This window comes from Peromyscus californicus, unplaced genomic scaffold (assembly GCF_007827085.1).
Source record: "Peromyscus californicus insignis strain IS unplaced genomic scaffold, ASM782708v3 Scaffold_12__1_contigs__length_115047231, whole genome shotgun sequence".
Classification (NCBI taxonomy): domain Eukaryota; kingdom Metazoa; phylum Chordata; class Mammalia; order Rodentia; family Cricetidae; genus Peromyscus; species Peromyscus californicus.
Genome location: NW_026294413.1, coordinates 112,664,029 through 112,687,458, shown reverse-complemented (window position 1 = coordinate 112,687,458; position 23,430 = coordinate 112,664,029). Strand labels below are relative to the sequence as shown.

Below are 23,430 nucleotides of genomic sequence, written 5' to 3'. Positions count from 1 at the left end.
GAAGCAAAACTCTTTTCTATTTTGTTCCTTTAGTAACAATGAGCTTCAAAAATAAGAAGTGGGGTGATTTTGAGTAGAACATGCAGGCACAAGAGATGGTGTGGACGAGACATTGAACTGTTCACACACTTTCACAAATGCAAAGTCATCTCTTCTGAGTGGGGAGAGATGTCTGCGGAAACTGGAACACCTGGAGTAAAGTGGGAAAAACTTTTGTTTAATCATTTAAAGAAAATAGTGCCTTGTGGCTTCTGCTAGTCCCCACCCTTGGACAAAAAAGAACTGCATTTGGGAGAGAATATCTCAGTAGAAGCAACAATGGACTGTTGAAGTTGCTGTAGCTTTATGAAAGATGCCATGGAAAAGATCCATGTTAATGTAGAGTTGCAGAATCAGATGTTGCAACACATTCTCTGCCAGGCCAGGAACTGGAAAATACTTTTTATAAGGGTCCACATAGAAGAAGATGAAGAGACGGCTCACTCACTAAAGTGCTTGCCTCGCAAGCATGAAGACCTGCAGTCAATCCCCAAAACATGGGAATAAAAAGCTGGGCATGGTATATGTTTTTAATTCTAGCATCGGGCAGGTGGAGACAGGCAGATCCCTGGGACTTGCTGCTCAGCTAGCCTCCCCTACTAAGCTAGTTGCAAGTCAATGAGATATTCTGGCCCCCCACCAAATAAATGATGCCTAGGTAATAATACCTAAGGTTCACTTCTGGCCTCTACAAACATTTGCACACACAAACACACACACACACACACACACACACACATACACACACATGGGAAAGAAGGAGGGAGGGAGGGAGAGAGAGAGAGAGAGAGAGAGAGAGAGAGAGAGAGAGAGAGAGAGAGAGAGAGTGTTTGGGGCTTTTGAGGTCATGTATAAACAGATAATCATGATTCTTTCCCAACAAAAGATTATTTGTGAAGTCAGACCTGGCTCCTGGGGATGTTCTGCTGCCCCTGTGCTATGCATCACGGATAAAAGCATGGGGTTTCTACACAGGTTGTAGGGAGAAAATGATACAGTGGTGTCTGGACAGGACTTTGCCTTAGGGTTAGAACCATAGACATTCACCCTGTTTTTCTTCCTCTTTGTGAGATGTATAAACATTTTATGTCTAATTTACCAAAAGTAAATAAAACCAAGCAGTTGCAGAGAAAGAATTTTCTGGTGCATTCCTACAAGGTACTAATGCCCTTTTGCCAGGCAGCTCTGCACAGAGGGCAAAACTCAAAGACAATTTCTCTGGGTATCCCAGAAAGGTATTGAGAGGGTGGAAGAGCTTAAATGCAGAAAAACCCTCTTACAATTCTATAGTATGAACACAAACATGTAACTGAAACCATGAACACAGGATCTGAATGGGCATTCCCCCAAAGAAGACATACAACTGATCAAAAATCATGGGGAAATAGCCAACATGGCTAGCTACCAAAGATGGAAAATCCAACCAACATCACAGTGAGCTATCACTTCACAGACACTGGGATGACTATAATTGAAAAATTAGGGAAGGCTTCTTAATATAGATGCAGGAGCATTGGAGCCATTATTTGAAATGTAAAACACAGTGAGTGTGTTGGAAACAACCTTGGCAATATCTTAGGAATTAAACATGTAGTTGTCTTATGACACAATGACTCCATTCTTTCCTAGTTATTTATGTAAGAAAAATGAACATATATGTACATAAAATACTTTAAAAATGAAGAGAGTTATTCTTGGATTATTATTATGAAGCAAAATATAGAAACAACACATGAATTTCCATTCAGCAATGAACAGATATATGTGAGGATATGCTGTGGGATGTTCTGTATGTCAAATATGTTGCTCTGATTGGTTAGTAAATAAAACACTGATTGGCCAGTAGTCAGGCAGGAAGGATAGGCGGGACAAGCAGAGAAGAGAACTCTGGGAAGTGGAAGGCTGAGTCAGAGAGACACTGCCAGCCGCCACCATGACAAGCAGCATGTGAAGATGCCGGTAAGCCATGAGCCATGTGGCAAGGTATAGATTTATAGAAATGGATTAATTTAAGATATAAGAACAGTTAGCAAGAAGCCTGTCACGGCCATACAATTTGTAAGCAATATAAGTCTCTGTGTTTACTTGGTTGGGTCTGAGCAGCTGTGGGACTGGCGGGTGAGAGAGATTTGTCCTGACTGTGGGCCAGGCAGGAAAACTCTAGCTACAAGGATATTATTTGGCAACAAATGGAGAGGTTTCTGCTCAGCAGAAGAAATGATAAAAAAAAAATGAAAAGAGACCTTTGGAATAGAAGAAATATTTGCAATATGTCTTTAATATTTTCAAACTATCTCATGAGCCCATATAATTTAATAGCAACATAATAGTAACCTAAATTTTAAAGATGGGTAAAGGCCTTACACAGACTTATTTTTTTTAAGTATCACAGCGGAAATCAAGGTTTTCTGCATGCTGGGTAAATGTTCTACCACTGAGCTACATCCCCAAACATTCTTTTCAAAGAAGCAATATAAATAGCCAAGAGGTTTATGATAAAATACTCAACATCATTAATCATCAGGGAAGTACAAACAAAAACCACAGGCTATCACTTCACACTTGTTAGGATGAGTATGACAAACAGAAGAACAAAAGGAACACTTGTGCATTGTTGGTGGGAATTTATTTTAATGTTGGTATCATGAAAAGCACTGTATAGGATTCTTAGACATTTAAAAATAGGACCACCGTATAATCTAGCAATCTGAATTCTGGGTAAGAATACAAGAAAAATCAGATTATTATCTCCAAGAGATATGAACACTCCGATGCTTACTATGACTTTATATACAGTACCCAAGATAAAGAAGCCAGGTGTCTACTGAGAGACAAATGGATGAAGAAAATGTGGGGTGTGTGTGTGTGTGTGTGTGTGTGTGTGTGTGTGTGTGTGTGCTATACAACATGATGACATGACACATTTTATACATACTGAAGCAATTACCACAACCAAGCTAACTAATATATCCAGCATATGACCCAAGGTGGGTCATATGTGTGTGTGTGCGTTTGTGTGTGTGTACATGATATGCAGGAATATAATTTGGCCTTAAAACAGAAGGAAAATTTTTATTGCTAAGAACATATATTCACCTAGAGGACACTTAAAACAGAAAGACAGAAGGAAAATTGTGTACAAATTCACTCACAGGTAGAATCTAAAATATTTCAACTCACAGAAACAAAGAGTTGACTGGCAGTTTCCCGGGTCTGAGACATGAAGACATGATGGTAAAGGGTAAAAGCTTAGCTACAGGGTGACTAAATTCTGATGATCTCCTTATGGCATGGTAACCATGGTCAATAATTTATTGTATATTTGAATTTTGCTGGGAGTAGATATTAACTATTCTTACCATAACAAATCTGGTAACCACCTTGGGTCATATGCTGGATATATTAGTTAGCTTGGTTGTGGTAATTGCTTCAGTATGTATAAAATGTGTCATGTCATCATGTTGTATAGCACACACAAACACACATACACATATATACTCATATATTCAATCATTCTTCAACAAAACTGGGATAGATGAAATACTTGTATATGGTAAAAAAAAATGAACATTTTGAAACTTTACCCTAATAAAATCTTAGCAGATCACATGAAATTATTAAATTATATACTTTAAATAAATGAACTGCATAGCATTTGAATTATGTTTCAATAAAGTTGTATTAAAATGGAGGATTCCATTTAGTGAATTACACAAGGGTGGAGCTATAAATGATGATGAAATTATTTTTAATCCACCTGAGGTCAATCATAAACTTGACTTATTATTCAGATGCACTGAGATCTAAACTTTTGTGCTCTCTTGTTCTAAGAACTGTAGGGTAAAGCATGTGGGAAGGTCTAGAGAAACTGGGCATCCTCAGGGAACTTCTTCAGAAATATGGACAAGGTGAGGCCAGAGGTAGCATATTCAGAATCATCATAAACATCAAGTAGAAAGGGCAGAAGTGGGGAGGGGTTGGTTTACTGGCAGGCACTTGTAAGTCAAGAGAGCAAAGCGACATTTAAAAGGTTCTTGGAAGCTCAGCTCAGATGCTGGAACTTCCCTGATTCTGTAATGGAGGGCTGTGCACTTAAAGGAACTAACCTGCCAATGTGTGTGGCAGAAATTCAGGGGCCTGGACACAGAACACAGGGCTGTGTGCCAACAATGGCCAGAAGAAAGGGACAGCCACAGGGTCACAAGGTAATGAGGAAAAGAGGTATGTTCTCTTTCTGCTTCCCATCTTAGTGTCCAGCAAAACACACCACTACCACCTGAATACCATGATCAATACCAGGGTAAGTTTTACTGCTATGCTCTAGATATGGAATTAGGCACTTAGCTTAGAAATCCATGCCTTAAGAAAAAGGGCTGTGAAGAGGGAAGTCCCAGGGAGTTACATGATTACTGTGTTTTGGAATTATATCAGAATCTCCCACTTCAAGTCTCAGGGACTTGTTAGGCAAGTAAAATGATTTGAAAAAATCATGGAATTTTCTCGATAATTAAAAGAAGATGCAGGGTGTGGTGATGCACAGGTTTAATCCTCGCACTTTGAGGCAGAGGCAGGTGAATTCAAGGCCAGCCTAACCTACAGAGTTCCAGGCCAGGCCAGACTGGACTATGCAGAGAAACACTGCCTAGAAAAAACAATCAAACAAACAAATCCCAAACACAAGGACAAACAAAGCAAAGCAAAAAAACAAAACAAAAAACAAACCCTCAAAAAACAACAAACAAAAACCCAAAAGCAAAATAAACAATCAAAACTGAGAAAAGTAGACTAAAGACAATATTTTGGGAGCTTGTAAAACAATCCCAGATAGATAGCAACATATGAAGACTTCCGACCAGACAAAAATAGGAATTACCAGTAGTCTGGCAAGAAGAGCTAATATAATATAATCCGCTATGCCACATACTTCTAAATGTCAACATAACCTAGAGTTACCTGGAAAGAGAGCTTTAATTAAGGAATTACCTAGACCAGGTCGGCTTGTGGGCTTTATAATAAATAAATAAATATCTTTAACAATACAGCTAATGCTATGAGGTATTATCTTTATTGTGAATTGCTAAGGCCATAGCCAGCCCACAGTGAGCAGTGCCATCCCCTTTTCAGGGGAATCCTGAACTGTATCACAGAGGGAAAAACTGGCTAAGAGCAAGCGCACAAGCAACAATGTGTTATTCTCTTTTTACTCTCAACTGTGGCTGTGATGACCTGCTTGAGTTTTTGCCTTGATTTTCCAGAAATGATGGTTTGCAGCTTGGAATTGTAAGCCAAAAAAATAAAATAAAATAAAAAATCCATTCTTACCAAACTTGCCTTATGTAAGGGTATTTTATCACAATAACAGAAGTAAAACCAGTAATTCAGAAAACCAGTGAAAAAATTCAAGAATTTTAAGCTTAGACAGTTTAGAATGGGGGTGTTGTCAGTAATGATATATGTGAGGATAGGGGCATTTCCTGCAATCACAGCATGGTCTCTATTATCAGATGCATTAAGTTTGAACACCTGATCACTCCAATTTGTATGTCTGGATTTAACTAACCAATGCCTGACAAATCTTTTATATATTTAAATGAAAAGCACATTAGAGAATAGGAAATTGCAATAGGTTAACTTCCTCTACTAATAAAAATACTAGAAAGGTGAATTCTTACCACTTAGAGATTACCTTGCAACTCAAAAAGATTCTTAAGATTATAGGCAATTATATTGTATACTTCAATGATATTTTATAATCATCAAACACTGGAAATAAAAAGTTCTGTCTCCTCTCTGTTTTTCTCTGATTTTTGTCTCACTGTCTTTTGGTCGTCTCTCTGTCTCTGTCCGTCCGTCTATGTGTCTGTCTGTCCATCTGTCTGTCTGTCTGTCTCTCTCTCTCTCACACACACACACACACACACACACACACACACACACACACACACACACACAAACCTGAAAGGTACAAATAAAAGTTTATACAAGTGGCTAGTTTTCTGGAACCTATTGTGTAACTCTAGGAGTGGACCTTTAACTAAAAGATGAGAGATTTGGACACTGGGTATGTTTAGTTGCTGGATTCCTGATGAATAGTGCTATTCAAAGTCCTTGAGGAATCTCCTTTGCAGAAGATTCCCCCGTCCTCACTGGATATCCTGACAGTGCACATCTGACATTTACTCCCAGAATAAATTAGTACAATATATTTTTGAATTCAGAGAGCTGGAGCTTACAAAGAAATATTGAACCTAAAGGCCATGAATAACATCCCTTGATTTTAGGTGGGTATAAATGTGCATAAACCTTTTAAAACAAAGCCAGTCTTAGCAATTGTATTAGTTATTTTTCTATTGATAAAACCCCAATATCAAGGCAAATTAAATAAGAAAGCGTTTCTGGTTCCACTGGGTTAGCATCCGTGACAGGGGAGCAGAGCCTACAGGCAACCGTCATGGGTCCAGAGCAGCAGCCAAGTGCCTATCTTGTATGTTAAACATGAAGCAGAGGGCATAAACTAGAAATGGCCAGATTCTAAACTCTAAATGCTCACCTCCAGCAACACACCTCTTCTAACAAGGCCACAACTCCTAAGCCTCCCGAAACAGCACCAACAGCTGGGGACCAGGCACTGAAATGCTGGGGACTCTGAGGACTTTTCCTCATTCTCAAAAGACTTCCTTCAGAAGTCCAGCACATTAATCTTCTGGACTCCAAGCTCATTCTTCTCTCTACTGTATGGGGCTTCTTCAGTCAGGACTAGCTCCTTCTCTCTACTGTATGGGGCTTCTTCAGTCAGGACTAGCTCCTTCTTCTCTCTACTTCTTCAGTTAGGACTTGCACAATTCTAAAAGCAAGCTCGAAGTTTAACCTGTCTTTTCGTTTTGTTTTGTTTTTGTTTTTTTTTTTTTGTTTTTCGAGACAGGGTTTCTCTGTGTAGCTTTGCGCCTTTCCTGGAACTCACTTTGGAGACCAGGCTGGCCTCGAACTCACAGAGATCCGCCTGGCTCTGCCTCCCGAGTGCTGGGATTAAAGGCGTGCGCCACCACCGCCCGGCTTAACCTGTCTTTTAAGTGTATGTTTGAAAATATATAACTAGCTTGGGGATGGGTTTTCAAAAGAGTCTGTAACTAACAATGTGTCAAGTATCACAGCATGTAGGACCCATCAAAATTAAAGACACTGACATTTACTCAGGGGATGTACATGTATTCAGACAAGCTCACAGTATTTGCTCAGAGTCTGTTCCTAGAAACCCAGGTGCTGAGTTAGATCTCAATTGCATTCATGATTTCCATGATATTTTTATATTCAACTCATTATTCTCTTAATGTTTCCATGCAAAAAAATAAAATAAAATAAACCACCAAAAGCATTCCCATCAGTCTTAGCACCATCTTCCTCCTTTGGAAACACACTGCTGTTGTCAATTTGACAAGTGTAAATAGCAATCAGGATGATATTTAAGTTTGTGCCAACTAATTTAGTGGAAATGGCTATGTTTTGAAGTAGTAGAGTGCTCACACCCCATCTGGTGTGTTTTCCTTTTATCTTCCACTCTCTGTAAGTTTTAAAAGTCAACTGCAGTGTAAATATTCTTCCTGCTATGCTAATGTGGCCTTGTCTCGGAAATCAAAGGGAAGGGGTCTTTGGGCAAGTGGTTCTTTCCAAACTGAACTATTTAGTGTCATAGCATCACAACGAACCAGAGCTGAAAGCAGACTTTGTGGTGACCAAGATGAATCCGTCTCAGTTGGAGCGCAGGGAAACAAACTGTGGACAAAATGAATGGCCCATAATCTCATCAGTCACAGAGCCAGGATCTGAGTCTCCATGGGGGGATTTCAGATACCCTGTCACCAAGTGGTCACTTTTTTCCCTGGAATCTATGACCCTGCATGATCCTGGTGACTTTGTGGCTTCTACTTTACAATACAGCATAGACACTGCATTAATTTCTCACTCATGTGCAGCAGGCTAATATTTCAGAGTAGTGACAGCTGTGCCATGTCCTTGGGCCTCTCCTGTATCTGAAGGCAACCCCACTGCTAGCCCTACTCTTCAGCACTGACTCAGCATCCAAGTGGAAGAGGAACTGGCCCAATGCCAAGCTAGGTCCTACATTTGACGATTACACTCATTTCCTTATTTGTTGCTACAGAAATTGGAAGAAACACGGTGACTTGACGAATTTATTATCTGACTAGTGAAGTTTAAAGAAGTTTAAACTAGATCTCTATGTGCTAATATTGAAGGTGTTAACCTATCTACACATTCTTTTGGTTTATCTAGTGGCAAATCTGTTTCTGACTTGGGTGTGCTTGGCTTTCTTTTTCATTTGGTTGGTGTTTCTATTTATCATCATCATCATCATCATCATCATCATTATCATCATCATCACCATCGTCATTATTGATCTTTTTCCCTTTCTAAAGATTTCCTGTATTTTTTGGCTTGGGGCCCACTTCCCATATTCAAAGTCAGAAGTCACTCTGGGGTAATGTAGAAACTATGACATAGATAAGACCATTTTCGAGCTTAGAGGAGGACATAGAAATGTCTATTACTATTTGTCAGGGTGACGTGGTTCCAAATATGAAAGTTCATGTGGATGGGTCTGTCACTGAGAGCACTGATGGGGAGACATTTACCAAATTACTTTTCAGGTAGACCCCAGACATGCACTCAGGGTACTGAGCTGGCCTTTGTGGTTTGGTTTTAGAGTTACTAGTCCCACTGATGTCTAGATTAAGGTTTGATATTCCAGTTTTAAAATTCCATTCTCTTCTAGAAGGCCTTGTTAGTTTGAAAAATATGTTGTTATCCCTTGAAGGTTAAGAATGTGAACTGCTGATGTGTACAATTGAGTTACAGAAAGGACATTTTGACAGAAAGGAAGGCAATGCTGAGAAAGTATGAGGCCTTGTTGCTGACAAATGAGAGGCAAAGAGTTGAGGAAGGGGAAAATGAGGCACTGCATTTGAAGGACTGGGGAAATACAGATCTGGGACAGCTAGCATTCTGGAGAATCTGTCCTATGAGGTAGAGGTTTCTGTGTGTCAGAGGTAGTGAGGAGGAAGGGAATGAAGACATCTGTGAGTGTTTGTGGAGGCTGCTCCATGAAGGAAAGCCAGGCTGGAAACAAGCAGCCTAAACATGAATCTAACGAGTGTCCCTGATTCTCTGTTGTCCTGAAAAATGTTACAAGGTCTCTCTGTGCCTTAGTTTCTGCACCTGATGAAAAGAAACATAAGTCAATGTTCTCTTGGATGTATTAACTGATTAGCTTGTTAATGTCAAATTGCAGCCAGTCTTTCCTCTACATTTTGAAAGCATCACTTAGGACAATCTTGCTCTATGCTTTCTCAAGTCAAATTCATCCTCATCCCAGATTGAGAACAAGTGAATGTGCTGAATTCCCAAAGTTCTCACATTTGAGATAAGACATAAGCAACTATTCCATAAAAAAATACATGCATGATATATGTATCTGGTATGTGTGTGTGTATGTGTGTGTGCTATGTGGGGGGGCTTATGTAACATGTTTGGTTGCTTTCATGTGGTGACAAAAAAGTCAACTGCACCTCAGTCCTGACATCAACTTATGGCCAAGATGACCAGAGAAAATGAGCAGAAAGTTCACAGTGCACTTAATCCAAGCATGCAAAGTCCTTCTAACAATGAGGAGAAACAAAATTCTTCCAAAATAAAAATATACATGCTAGGGCATGGCTGCATTTCAGTGCAAAGGGAATATTCTATGAGTTCCTTAGTTACTACTAATGTAGGACGGATTTCCAACGGGCGCTGGCACAGCTGCCCAGAAGATATTTACGGCCCATTGAGAGCTGTAAGCAAGGGCTGTTTCTTTTGGAGAAAAAATAAGGCAGTGATTTCCTTTTAAATATTTTAGTGTGTTATTGTGACATGAATACACTATAAGGCATGCAAAAGTATTTAAGAGGTTTGGTGCACAAAATCAGCTTTGAAAGAATGACCTTGGGAATTGTAGAAGCTGGGCTAGAGTATGTTGATGATTTCCTTGTGCTTAAACAAAACTACAAAAAGGAGTTATAATGAAGTTCCTAAGCTGGCAGACTCATGGGCCATATCCTAAAAGGAGAAAAAAAAAGTTAACTTGTAAAGTGCTGTTTTCTTCAATGTATGTTTTACCTACTTAATTAGCAGGGGTATGTCCAAGACTTGTAAGGCTTACAAGATATTTAGGATATGTGCGTGTGTGTGTGTGTGTGTGTGTGTGTGTGTGAGAGAGAGAGAGAGAGAGAGAGAGAGAGAGAGAGAGAGAGAGAGAGAGAGAGAGAGAGAGAGACAGAGAGAGAGAGAGAGAGAGAGAGAGAGAGAGAGAGAGAGAGAGAGAGAGAGAGCAGAAAAATGCTTTTCCATAAAAATCAAGATCAAAGCAAAGGGTGATAGAGAGAAGGCTTTGTGTCCAACAGATGAAATGTAAACAAGTTTTGCCACTGAGGTCTAGAAGAAGCGTCACTGTGAGGCTCAGCTTCTGTCACAGTTACCCCGATGCTGTAAGAGGAGGTGATGTGTGCAGAGACCCTGACACACTGTAGTGACCCTGAGCTCACTGTAGCTCGTTAAATGATAATTTTACTCCATTATTATTTTTCATCAGTCCTCTTGTGGACAAAAATCTAAGAATTAGATGATGACTAGTAATCTAATCTAGAAGCCTCATGTTACTGGATTCCTTTCCTTTCTCATTTCAAGTACATGTTATGAGAGACATTGGGGTTTACATAGTAAGTTCAATACTAAAAGATATGGGATGAATTACTCTGCTAGTCCAGTGTATACAATTTAGAGATATATAAATATGGAAGCCTTTTCTTCAATTTCTTAAATAGAAAAATACCTAGTATATTTCAAAGTATGCTTCTAAGTTGGGAGGTAGAAGTTGGACACCAGAACAATTACTTGAAAATACTGCTTACTAGTCTGTTGGAGTGACCTGAAAGCCTTAGAATAAAATTCTAATGCAGAGTATTTTCTCTCTAGAAGAGATTTTCTCATCATGGCTACATCACAGGATCATGGAAGCTCCCTACTTGTGACTGTTTGAAGGTTTAATGTGCTCATGAATGGCTGTCCTTGAAGGCTCTCAGTCCACATACATATGGTAACAGAACTCTCTCATATGGCTTCTCTGTAATTGGAAGGTGACCTCTGACCTTTGCCTATCAAACTCACTCTACCAGCTCCTCACAATAGATAATACTACTAATATTCAAGGAAATTATGATAAAATATTTACTGAGCACTTCCCATGTATCCTAAGGTTTTATATGAAAAAGCTATTTGATTTTCATAGCAATCCTACATATACGTTAGAGATGAAAAAACTGAGACATGGAAGAGTTGGGCAATTTGTTCAAGTACATGGAATAGGAAGTGAACATGAAGCAAGCTGGCTCTAGATCCCCACATGTAACCTTACACGATGTTACCATAAAAGACATTGCTTCTCCTTTCAAAACTGAATGAGAGATTTCAGCCACCCTCATGAAGGCCAACTAGGCCACCCATTTCAAAGGCAATTGTCAGGAGAAATAATGACCCAAACAGTGCCTCTCCCGCCCTCCAAGTCCATGGATAGTTGTGGTGATATTTTATTTGTGCTGAAATGTGGTGATATTTTATTTGTGCTTGAATAAATAAAGCTTGCCTGGAGATCAGAGGAAATAGCAAGTCATTTTAGGTACACAAAGAAGTCAGTGAACAGTAGTACATGCCCTTAATCCTATCACTTAGCAGGCAGGATCTCTGTGTGTTTCAAGGCCACATTGGAAACAGAGCCAGGTGTGGTGGCACATGCCTTAAATTCTAACACTAGTTAACCATGGAGGTCTGGAGGTCTGTACAGACAGACAGAAAGTGACAGAACTGTACAGAAAGAGGAAGCTGAACAGAGAGAGCAAATCAGATGGCAGAACAGCAAGGAATATAGACGTGGGTAGACAGGAGTAACTCACATTTGGAAGCTGCAGAGTTGGTGAGGTAAGGTTGGCTGGTGGCTTTCCCTATTTCTCTGATTTCTCTAAGGCTTCCACCCCTATATTTGGCTCAGTGTTTTTTATTTAATAAGACCATTTAGAAAATCATCTACAGATAGTCTCATGAGCATCCCTGGTAGTACTAACAGACAGAAAATGAATGTACCTTCCATGTAGGGATCTGACTGGTCATTTCAGCTTTAAAATTCCAACAAGATCTTTGACAAGAGACAATAGGCCCCATAGTAATCATTTAATGAATTTTATACTTTGATATTTTGAGGGTAATGAAAAACACATTACTGTCTTCTGGGTTTAGATAGGCAGGAAGAAAATAAAACAATTTTTGCATTCAGTTCCATTTAATAATAATAATGATATCCTCAAAGTTCTCTGGATTTAAAGAACCCGAGAACTATCCTATTTAGTACTCACCCATCATCTGTGGCTAATGTGAACTGAAATGTATCAGGAATGTACAATATATAACGTGTTTCAAAGACATAACATAAGATAATATAAATACCTTATTAATATTATTTTATAGCAGCTATATAGATCTGAAATGACAATCTTATGATTGTTTTAGTTTAAAATTCTATTAGTAAATTTAACTTCTCTTGCTCCTTTTTATCTTTCTTAATCTAAAAATCCATAAATATAAGTCTTCTATTGGTGAGTACTGACTAGGGACTAGGGCCTTCAATAGTGGATATTACTGGTGGTAACAAAAGCAAAATCTTGACATGATTATGACACCCCTCTGCTGGCATGTAACATATGTATTTCAAAGATATATCCTGTTCCAATTATAAAAGTAATGGGACTTATTATAAAGTTTATTTTAAGTATATGAATGCTTCATCAAAATGACAGCTGATAGCCAAAAAGCAAAGTCATTTATGAATTCTTTAGAATATAAAACTTGCATTAATTGTTTTCTTCCTTCTTAATAATTCTTGCTTATTTTTATGTTGTTCTTTCAAGAGAGAGTAGACCAAATATTTGGGATCTTTTCTCTTTGAGATCATAATAATTTCCACTGATAAAAATATATTAATGATTAATTAATATCTCTCTTCTCTCTACTTTATTTACCTGTTTGTGATCATAACTTATTACTATAGTAACTTTTTCTCTTCTCTGAGTCCTACATTCTCACTCCTTTAAATACTATGGATTCAGAAGAATTTTTGCTTGGTAGTTTGTTCATTGCATCATAGCTTTATAAACTGTCAAAATCTTTTATCTTAAGTGATAACATATTAGCAGATATGTCAAGAATATTGAATATAAACAAATGAAGATTTTTAAATACACACATAGCCTATTCTTTAGGCATTGTGGCTCATGGATGCTTGACTGCATCTGTCAGTGAGACTAAGGATTACCCTGTGAAAGACATGACAGAAGACAGAGGGACATCAGAAACAAGAGTATCGCAGAGCAGGCATTTTCCATCTTCATTACCAAGCAACTTCTAGCTGTACTATGGGATATGTCTACAGATTGAATTTACCATGCAGGTTACATGGACTCTTCCCAGTAAAGTCTATTCAGGAAACGATGAGGGAGGTTTAATGAAGTGTTTTTGCTATGAATGTCACACATAGCATGACACATGATTCACACCATTTTTACTAATATATTACGAACATTCAACTGAAGATATTCAAGTGACATAGCAGAGAAATTTTGAGAAAAATATGACCTAGTATAACATCTCTTAAAGTAAATTCTAATGAGAAAAACACAGACATCATACAGAGAAGTGACATCTTTTGCTATGGGGCTCATACAGGGACCTGAAGTTCACCAGTTGTTTGTTCTGCTTCCCTTTTTTGATCTGATTCGTTGATGAACAATGAATTCATGATTGTCTTTGGAGACCCCCAACTCATCATTATCATCCTTATTGTCTTTTGCCTTTCTACCATGCTTAGTAAGCACTACCCAGTATGAAGCCAACCTGATTTTGTTTAATATTTATTTTTATGAAGAAAAAGGAGCAGAAAATAATTTTTAACCTGATAAACCACTCTTTTCTAATTTTACCTTCTCATGTGAGGGATTATAAAGATTTAACTTGATGATAATAATGTGGCCTAGGAAACAGCAGTCCAGTTCTATTAAGTTAGATATCCAAAAGAACATTCAAAGGTGCATATAGGGAGCATATGAGGCATATCAGTTAATTAAGAATGACCATGCATTCATCATACCCATATTCTTTGACTTAAAAGTCCCAAAGAATGCAAAAACACATAAAGTTGCAATTTTAATCTGAAGAAGAGGTATCAATGTTTGCATTCTAAAATTCTCCTGAACTCAGCAGCTTAGCAATCACTAGGAAGAGATCAGTGAACCCAGAGGGAGAACAGCTAATTAACTGTCTCACTGAAACATTCTTATCTTTTTGTAAAATCAACTAGGGATCCATGAACTTTGAGTACATTGTCAAATGATGTGTGAAAGAGATCCAAGTTCAACAATAAATATCATCAGCAATATAATGCTTCTCTCAAGCCTTCTGGGCCAAATGACCTGAATTTGAGTAAATTAATTTTGTTTATACATTGCAATAAACCAAGCAATCGTTTTCCATGACATTCTTGAACCCATGGTTGCTCTGTCTATAAAGTTCATGGTTGATTTTTTCCAATTGTTGGTTGCATTGCTCCTTTGCTTTAATATTAGGCACTTCTTTTAAAGAAAAGGGATGAATTTTATACAGAGCATGCAATCATAACTATTCGATATCACCCATAAACATCTGATGAATTGACCAATCCAGTTACAAGTGTGCTTATCTAAGGCAAAGTCAAGGTAAGTCTTACTGAGCTAATGAAATGATGTACTGTGGCATTAAGCAATAGGCACTTCCCTCCTCCACATTAGCTATGCATGCTCTTTGAACCAAAGAACCATTTGTGTCATTATCATAACCTCCATCAACTTGTCAAGATAATAGAGGTCCTGCAGAGTTCAGAGAAGGCTTTATATAATTCATGCAAGTTCCAAGAAAATAGAACACAGAGTTTGGGAGCTGCACATATCTATATGGAGAACAGTGAAAAAGTAGCTATATGTTTTAGAAAGGGTGGAGTTTACACTCAGTTTGGAGAAAGGAGAGAGGCTCATGCTCTGAAATGTGGTGGTTGGAAGGATAAGCAAAATGCATAAGAACAAATCTAAGGCACTAAGCTTGAGGGAGAACAAGAGATAAACTCCAGGATGATAATCAAAGAATGAAAGCAGAGTGGCTCTCCAGCCTGCTTTCAGCAAACCTCACATCTATATTTGTTACAGGAAGACAGATCTAGGTTTCAAAGGGGAAAGTTACTTATCCTCCTTGACACAAGTCTACCAGACTTGCTTAGCAATCAGACAAGGTTTATAATTGCTTCTCCAAATCTTTCTGGTGTGCCACAATTTTCAGCCTTCCGCAGCACACTGATTTCTGACCAAAGGGTTCTATTCCATCAATGCCCCATTAAATTAACCTTAGATGACTGATAGCACCATGTTCCACTCACATCCAGTGAAGCCATGAGTTAATGAATCAACCCCCTGAAAGCAAGATGCACTTTCCTTTTGAATTATGTTTTAGCTTGTGGGGGATATCAAGTTCTTGATGTGTGACTCTTGTCCTGCCATATATGCATCTAATTTACAGATAGTCACTGAGGACCCACCCTATACCAGACTAAGTCCCTGCTCTCCAATCTTTACAATACACTTGGGGAATGCAGGTATTGCATATAAACTAAAAATTATCTTGAGTGGGTTATTAAGGATATAACAGACATGCTAATAGGAAGGAGCTACCATGGTAAGCTGGTTATTTTAGCTAAAGCAAGAAAAGAGTAAGAAGTGCTCTTTTAGACCTAAGTTTTAGATAAAGACACAGACCAACATGAATCGGAACAGATGGCAGACATTGCAGGCAAAGAGAACAATTTGTACAAAAGCCCTGAGGTCAGAATGCCAATGCTAAGTTTGGGAAAAGCAAGCTATATGAAAAGGAGAGTCACTGGTGGCAGAAAAGTGGGCAGGACCCAGCATTGAATCTGAAGAAGTCACTTTGGGCCACAGCATTGTAAATAAGCAAACAAACAGGAAGTTGAAACAAATATTACAGATGGTTTGGCATGAAATGTCGAGCCAGGCAGATGTTCCTGAGAGCAGTAACACTTGAATGGTAGAGACAAGAAATGAACTGGGACAGGAGCTCAAAAATAAATGATTTTGGGAACCAGCACTGCTCATACTGACCTCTCGTTTTACATTCGTGGGAAAGACTTTAATGCTCAGTGTGAGGAAACGCTGAAAAGACACATGGACATGTCCTAAGTGAAGGATGAAAGTATATGTAAGAGACAGAATGGTGGGAGCTTTACTGACCTACAGCATGAGTGACATGCTTAACAGCATTCAGTCTCATTAAAAAGTACTTTGCAGACAGAAATGAAGCACATCATTAAAAAGTGCTTTGCAGGGAATGACTAAAAACATGCAAGAAAGAAGGCAAGGCCCCGGATCATCAACATGCAATGCTGAGCTAGAGAAAAGGCAGGGAGAGGCTGGAAAGGAGGGAAAGTCGATAGAGTGCAGTCTCATGAAAGTCAAGAAAGAGTTACATCTTGTGTTTCTTGGAACTAAACAAAGAATGCTTTGTTAGGCAGCTGCCCAAGTGCCATAATACTAATAACAGAAAGGCACCATTTGTTACAGAGCTTGCAGAATCTACAAGTGGCGATAAAAGAAAATGGGCCAGATAAGGAGAGGCAGGAAGGGAAACCACATGGTCCACACAGTGACCACACACACTTCTGACCAATTATGACCTGACGGATCCAAGGATGGAATCACCCTTTCACACAAAGGTCACTCTAACTGTTAGAAGCTTTTTCCTAAATGTGATCTTTCCTTTTTTGATGTTGACATCTGTCTCCTTGCAGCCTGATACTCCTAGATCTCTGTTTAGAAGCCACACAGGACATATTAATGTCACATAGAAGATGTTTAATATCCTTTCAAAAAATTTCCAGAATTTAGAAACAGTGACTCTGTTGTCCTCTATCTATAAATATTGTTTCCCCTTAGAAGTATCTTTGTCCCAAATCTTCATCCCCTTTCTCTGTTTCCAGAATTTGCCATCCTGAACACTTTCTGTGAGTCTTCTTCAGTTCTCACTATTCATCTTAAAGCTGTGCTCTCAAAGAAAGGAACCTTGGGAGCAAATTTAACGGAGGACTTCTTTGGAATCACGCCGTAAGTCTGCAATAGTAGGAGTGCAGTTACACTCACTGAGCTGGTCTCTTGCTCTTTCTATTTCCCACCCATCTCCCTTCAAGGCAGCCTGTTTGTTGTGCCATAAAGAGATACATAATCCACAGTGAGTGATTTCATCAGTATAAAGAATGTCATCCCTCATCACCCTATCATTTCTGATTAAGATCACTCAATCTAATGTACATTGCATCTTGTACCAATAATGCCTGCATGATGCTACATGCTCAGCATGCCTCTTGCTAGACATTACCTTATTATGTACTCAAAAGAGAGGCTTCTCAAACAAAGAGGAAGATTAAACTGAGACTGAGCAGATGAAGGAAGAGGAAAAATTGGAAACATGATTTTTACTCACTCTGGAAAATGGTGCTAAATGAGGACATCCAACAGCCTAGTTTGAAATCTAGGTTACCCATCACTTACCTTCTGTATATGTTCAAAGGCAAAATTAGCAACAACAATAAATACAACCTATTAATAACTGTTTAGTATATACAATCCTCAACACCCTCTTTTAGGCACTGTATGTCACATAATACACATGCCAAGTTTTGGAGTGGTAAGCATTATCCATTTTAAAGATAAGAAAATTAAGACACAGCAGTCAAGTGTCTTTATGGGCTGTCACCTCCTCTGTAGGTTGCAATGAACTTGAATCTGTTGTTCAATGTCTTTCTAGTCTTTATCTCTGTAGAGCATTTTATAAGCTAATATCGACTGAAAAAAATCATTCTTATGGAAATTACTTCTTCATATAGAGGGGATATATGGGATGTAGTAACATGTGTTGCTTTATTTGTGAGTCTAGAGATGCCACTAGAGCAGGCAAGAAGGGTGAGAGGGTATTAGATGAAAGGCCAGGTACTGTGCAATGTCAGCCTTTGTGTCTTGTATGGACCTGAAATACATCTGCACAGCTTCTGTCAATAGCATGTTTGGAACACAAACAAGATTCAAGGTGACTGATCAGCCTAAGGAAACAGTGTTTTCAAGCACTTTGACTGCCTCCAGCAGCACTCACTTGTGTATAAATCATGTGGTAATGTATTCATTAAAATACCCTGTACTTGGCAACATTTTATTAACCTTGGTTTACGTTAATAAGCTGTGTACTTGTGTTTTTAATATATCTCTGTATAATGATCCTATAACTCTGATTTTCTTCCTACCCAGACTAAGCCATTACCAATCCCCAATTTGCATTCTACATCTGCTGAAACTGAGTTCACATTAGAGTGTTTAGAGGCTTTGGGGAGCCCATACTGTGCACAGTACCTATTCTTACACCTAGAACTGTATCAGAATCGCCTGCGAGGGTTTTGATACATATAATAATTTATTGCCATGTGCCTTTGCCATCTACCCAAACATAATCTCTAGAAACAAAGATATTCCTAAAAAATAAGAGTTTCAGCTACTAGGTCACAAGTAGGCACTCAAAACTACCGGCTAAACAGTGTCTACCCTACACAAGTTCACAGCAAGTGTTGGAAAATACATCAAGTGACCTACCAAGTCCCAGGACTTATTAAATGATGACATTCTTTATTTACAATGTTTGGATAGCCATTTTAATGCCAAGCTAATTAGGAAAAGTCCTATGAACATATGCAGAGATGTACTGTCCATGTGACCCCTGGGGACAAGTTGAAGATCTTATTTTCTTATGGGTCTAGTTGACAGAGACACATAATAAACAATCAAAATTATAAATAAAAGTGGAAATTGTTTCCAAAGGGCTGGAAGAGGAATATCAAATACATGACTAATATCTGTCTATCCTATTTGACACCCATGGCAGATAATGCTAATCAAGCCAAGCAGCTTTCCTTGTCACAGCCAAAGTGCTTTTAAAACTGTCACTCTAGGGCACTGGCAATACCTGAGCAGTGCTCAAAAGTATGGAATGTATTTTGCCTTCCATTGCTATAGACAATATGTAAACTGAAATGACTTTGCATTTTCTTCTAACCTATTCTATCATAGGCAGTGTTCCACATAGCATAGGTAGACATTAGAAGGTTCTCATGTGGACAAGACCCTAGAGTAGAATTGTGCAGCCCCTGATGCTTCATATAGTGCTGATTTGACATTTGTATCTTTGGATGGAAAGATCCAGAAATCATTCAATTTCTAGAATGTTAGGAGGCACTAGTCACACACATGTCAGGTAAACCAACCTCGTTTCTGTTGAGGATAACTCAAAGATCCACTTTGAAGATATCTTCTTTGGAGAGACAAGTTGAGACCAAAAGTGGGCTAAATGCAAAGGCAGCATGTTCTTTGTATGTGTATGGTGTGCTTGTATGTATGTACATGCTAGTGTGCATGCATATGTATGCACATATGCCAGAGGTTGGCACAGAGGGGCTGCACAATTCTACTCTAGGGTCTTGTCCACATAAGAATCTTCTAATGTCTACCTATGCTATGTGGAACACTGCCTATGATAGAATAGGTTAGAAGAAAATGCAAAGTCATTTCAGTTTACATATTGTCTATATGTATTCCTTCATCACTTCCTATCTTTTTTTTTTTTAAGATAGGGTCTTGTTGACCCTGTAGCTCACTGACTTGGCTAGACTGGGGATCTGCCCATCTACTTCATGACCATTTTGTTCCTAGCGCTTGGGTTACACACATGCATGTACTGCCATTCCCAGCTTTTTATAGGGCTGCTAGGGTTCTAGCAAACTCAGGCTCTTATGCTTACATTGGAAGTCATTTATCCCCTGAGCCATCTCCCCAGCTCCCAAAGTTAGCACATTCATCTCAAAGAATCATATGTCATTCTGCTTGATTTTTACTGTGGAGATTCAGGGTCATGTCTTCACACATATATTAAGTGTCCTGGTAAACATGACAAAGCAGAAATCACAAGAACACTTGGTTTGCTATTGGGTTTCATCAGTTTAAAAAAATCATTATAACTCATTTACTTTACCCCTGATGGTCACTCTTAGCCTGTTAGCTTCTTCTGCTACTTCTCAAGTCCTACTGGGTAGAATACCATTTTAGATCATGTCTGGGGTGACATCTGGTTAACTGGGTTGATTTCATCATACCAACAGGCCCTGTAATCAAATAATAAGGTCACAAAGGACAGACTCACCTCATCATAGATGTTGTCATTGCTGCGGAAGTCCCCTGCTTTCCTTGGAAGAATGTGGACATGTACATGCTGAAAGTATAAAAGAAAGAAAAAGTGTATTTAATTCACCTTCTATCTTTTGACTTGTCAGTGACACTTCCCTGAAGGCCAATTACTCGCCACTGGTTCTTGTTGGATTATTTTTCAGAGGAAGATGATGTTCACCTTCAGAAACTATATCTGAAATCTGCCAAAAGTAAAGAAGCACAAAACAAGAGGGACACAATGTGGTGGCATACGGGAGTTTCTGGGAAATGTCAGAGTACATTACAGGATCTGTGGAGCTATTCGTCACTGTCAGTCTGGGCTGTAGTTAGCCAGTGCTTTGAAATGACAGGTGTCTGCAGAGATGGCTGTTGTGACTCTGAAACTGACAAGAGATAAGAATCAGCCAACAGAGAGCTGCATAAGTAACCCGTGAATTAGTGAAGGGAGGAAACAGTATGGGCCAAATCAAGAACACTACCTTTGGATAATAATTATATAACTGTAAGACAGACAGTTCTCACTCATTCTTATTTTCTATGACAACCAGAGCTTGTACTAGTACTGGACAGTATTTCATTTAGTATTCCCACAATTCCTTTCTGAAGTGATCTTCATTTTACAGAAGGAGAAACTAATATTAAGAGAGGTCAGGGCTCCAGCTCCAAAGAAAGTGGTAGAGTCTTCACAGGAAATGATGTCACATGGCTCTTGTCCTCTTGTTCATTACCAGCAAACACATTAATTCTATGAACTTAATCTTTTTTTAGAAGTTTAAAATTAAATTCTCTCTCTCTCTCTCTCTCTCTCTCTCTCTCTCTCTCTCTCTCTCTGTGTGTGTGTGTGTGTGTGTGTGTGTGTGTGTGTGTGTGTGTGTATGTGTGAAGGTCAGAGGACAATTGGCAACAGGTTCTCTCCTTCTACCTTGTGCATTTTGGGGATTGAACTCTGGCTGTCAGTCTTGGCAGCAAGTACCTTTACTGATGAGTCATCTTACTGGCCTTCACTTAATCTTTTAAATCCCTCGTATTCCTGGTCTAGTCTACTAAAGCACCCAGGTAATAGACACAGCAGTCTTACCAGTCAGAGATCATGACTCAAGGATCACAGCATTTCTAATTCAATGTATATTCTTCAAGGCTAAACTGCTATTTGAAAGTTTTACTCTACCAATGGCATCTATTGTATCTCTTTATACCCAAACCTTATTCATGCCCTGGATATATATATATATATATATATATATATATATATATATATATATATATATATATATATATTGACTTTTTGAGACAGGGCATCTCTGCGTAGCTTTGCGCCTTTCCTGAACTCACTCTGTAACCCAGGCTGGCCTCGAACTCACAGAGATCTACCTGCCTCTGCCTCCCAAGTGCTGGGATTAAAGGCATGTGCCACCACTGCCCAGCTTATTTCTTCTTTTATTATTAATTGCAGAGAATGGAAAAGACAAAGTATGAAACAACAGGCTAAGAATCAAAGCACATCCTGAAACACCCGCACCCTTTGATTAGTGTGGTTGGGCTACAACCATGGACCTCCAGAGAACAGAACAGGAAATGTCTCTATGACTTTGTGTACAAGGAAGGGAGAATGATAAGCTATTGTAGGAGAGGTAGCAAGCTAGGCTGTCCAAGTTGAATGAAACAAAGAGGAGTTTCACATCAGTTCCTGAGCACATGGTCCCCAAACAGGGACACATTTCTGTCAAAATATCCTTCAGTCAATGATGAACCCAATCTCAAACCCTTCAGCAACTGGGACAACAGGCATACTTAAGTCTCAGACTATGTGAGCAAAGAGAGAGAAACAAACAGACATGGAGAAATAAGTTACAAACGACCCAGGAACCAAATTCTTAAAAGAAAGCAATGCAACATGGGTCCAAGAAGAAATGAGCCATGCACAGTAGTTGAATGATTCAGACATCAGACCAGAGAGGACAAGGGTGAGAGCCCACCCAGTCTTCACTTGCAAATCTTGATATAATACTTTTTTATTTTCCTCCTTTCCTTCCTTGTGGGGCATACATGGGCTGCAAAGAGGGTGCCAAAAGAAATTTAGATAAACAGAGCTTAAACTTTAAGCTGTTTACACAGAGAGTGGATACAAATGGTACCAGAGGAAGTTAGTTTAAGCTGTTTGTACAGAGAATAGATACAAAGGATGACTAAGAAGAAGTTAGCTTGGGTTGTTTGTATGGAGATTAAATACAAATGGTGAGAAAGGAAGTTAGCTCAAGTTATTTATGCTAAAATAAGATACTAAAAACAGGAGATGGTGTCAGGGCATAAACAACTTGTAAATAGGGTGACCTTTAAAATGATTGGTTGGTTCCTTCATCCCCCTCCTAGGGTTCTGAGGTTTTCTGGTATAAAAGAGGCTTACTGCCTATCAATAAACGAGTTCTTGCTTGACTTGACTCCCCGCTGCGCCTGATTGTCTCCCGATAAGAGGGAGTCTGGGGAATGGGCTTGCCTTTCTTCAGTTCCAGGCCACCTCTTCACAGGTGACCTAAGTTCCCGGTGGGGCAGGTTCCCACACTTCCTCATCAAGACCATTTTTCTCTTTCTTCCTTGATGTTATCCACATGTTTTCCACCCCATTTCTTACACACAAGTCATCACAATTTTCAGATCAATGCTCTGTACTCAAACTACCATAGGGCATAGAATATAATAGTAACAGCTCGTAACTAGAGTACAGTATGCACAATGCAGTTGGACCTCCTTGTGCTAGCTGTGTTACCTTGCAACAGCAGGCCTGTGACTGGGCATCTTTCTCTGTAAGGGGCACTGCAACATTCCCACCTTACAGGCCTAATCTATCAAGTCTGCTAAGCACATGGTTGTCATACACCTGTAGTGCTACTTGGCACAGTGTTCTCAGTATAAGCAGACACAGTGGGAGTATCTTTACTGT

The 23,430-nt window shown here is 39.0% G+C and overlaps 1 protein-coding gene across 7 annotated transcripts in view; it reads right to left on the bottom strand.

Moving 5' to 3' along the window:
- Window positions 1–23,430, bottom strand: part of Fhit (fragile histidine triad diadenosine triphosphatase) — a 1,554,732-nt gene that overhangs the window by 207,292 nt on the left and 1,324,010 nt on the right. For all 7 annotated transcript variants that reach the window (XM_052734142.1, XM_052734140.1, XM_052734139.1 and 4 more), the window contains one exon: window positions 20,467–20,535. In XM_052734142.1, coding sequence (XP_052590102.1) covers window positions 20,467–20,535 — 69 coding nt within the window. The remainder of the gene's footprint in view (window positions 1–20,466; window positions 20,536–23,430) is intronic.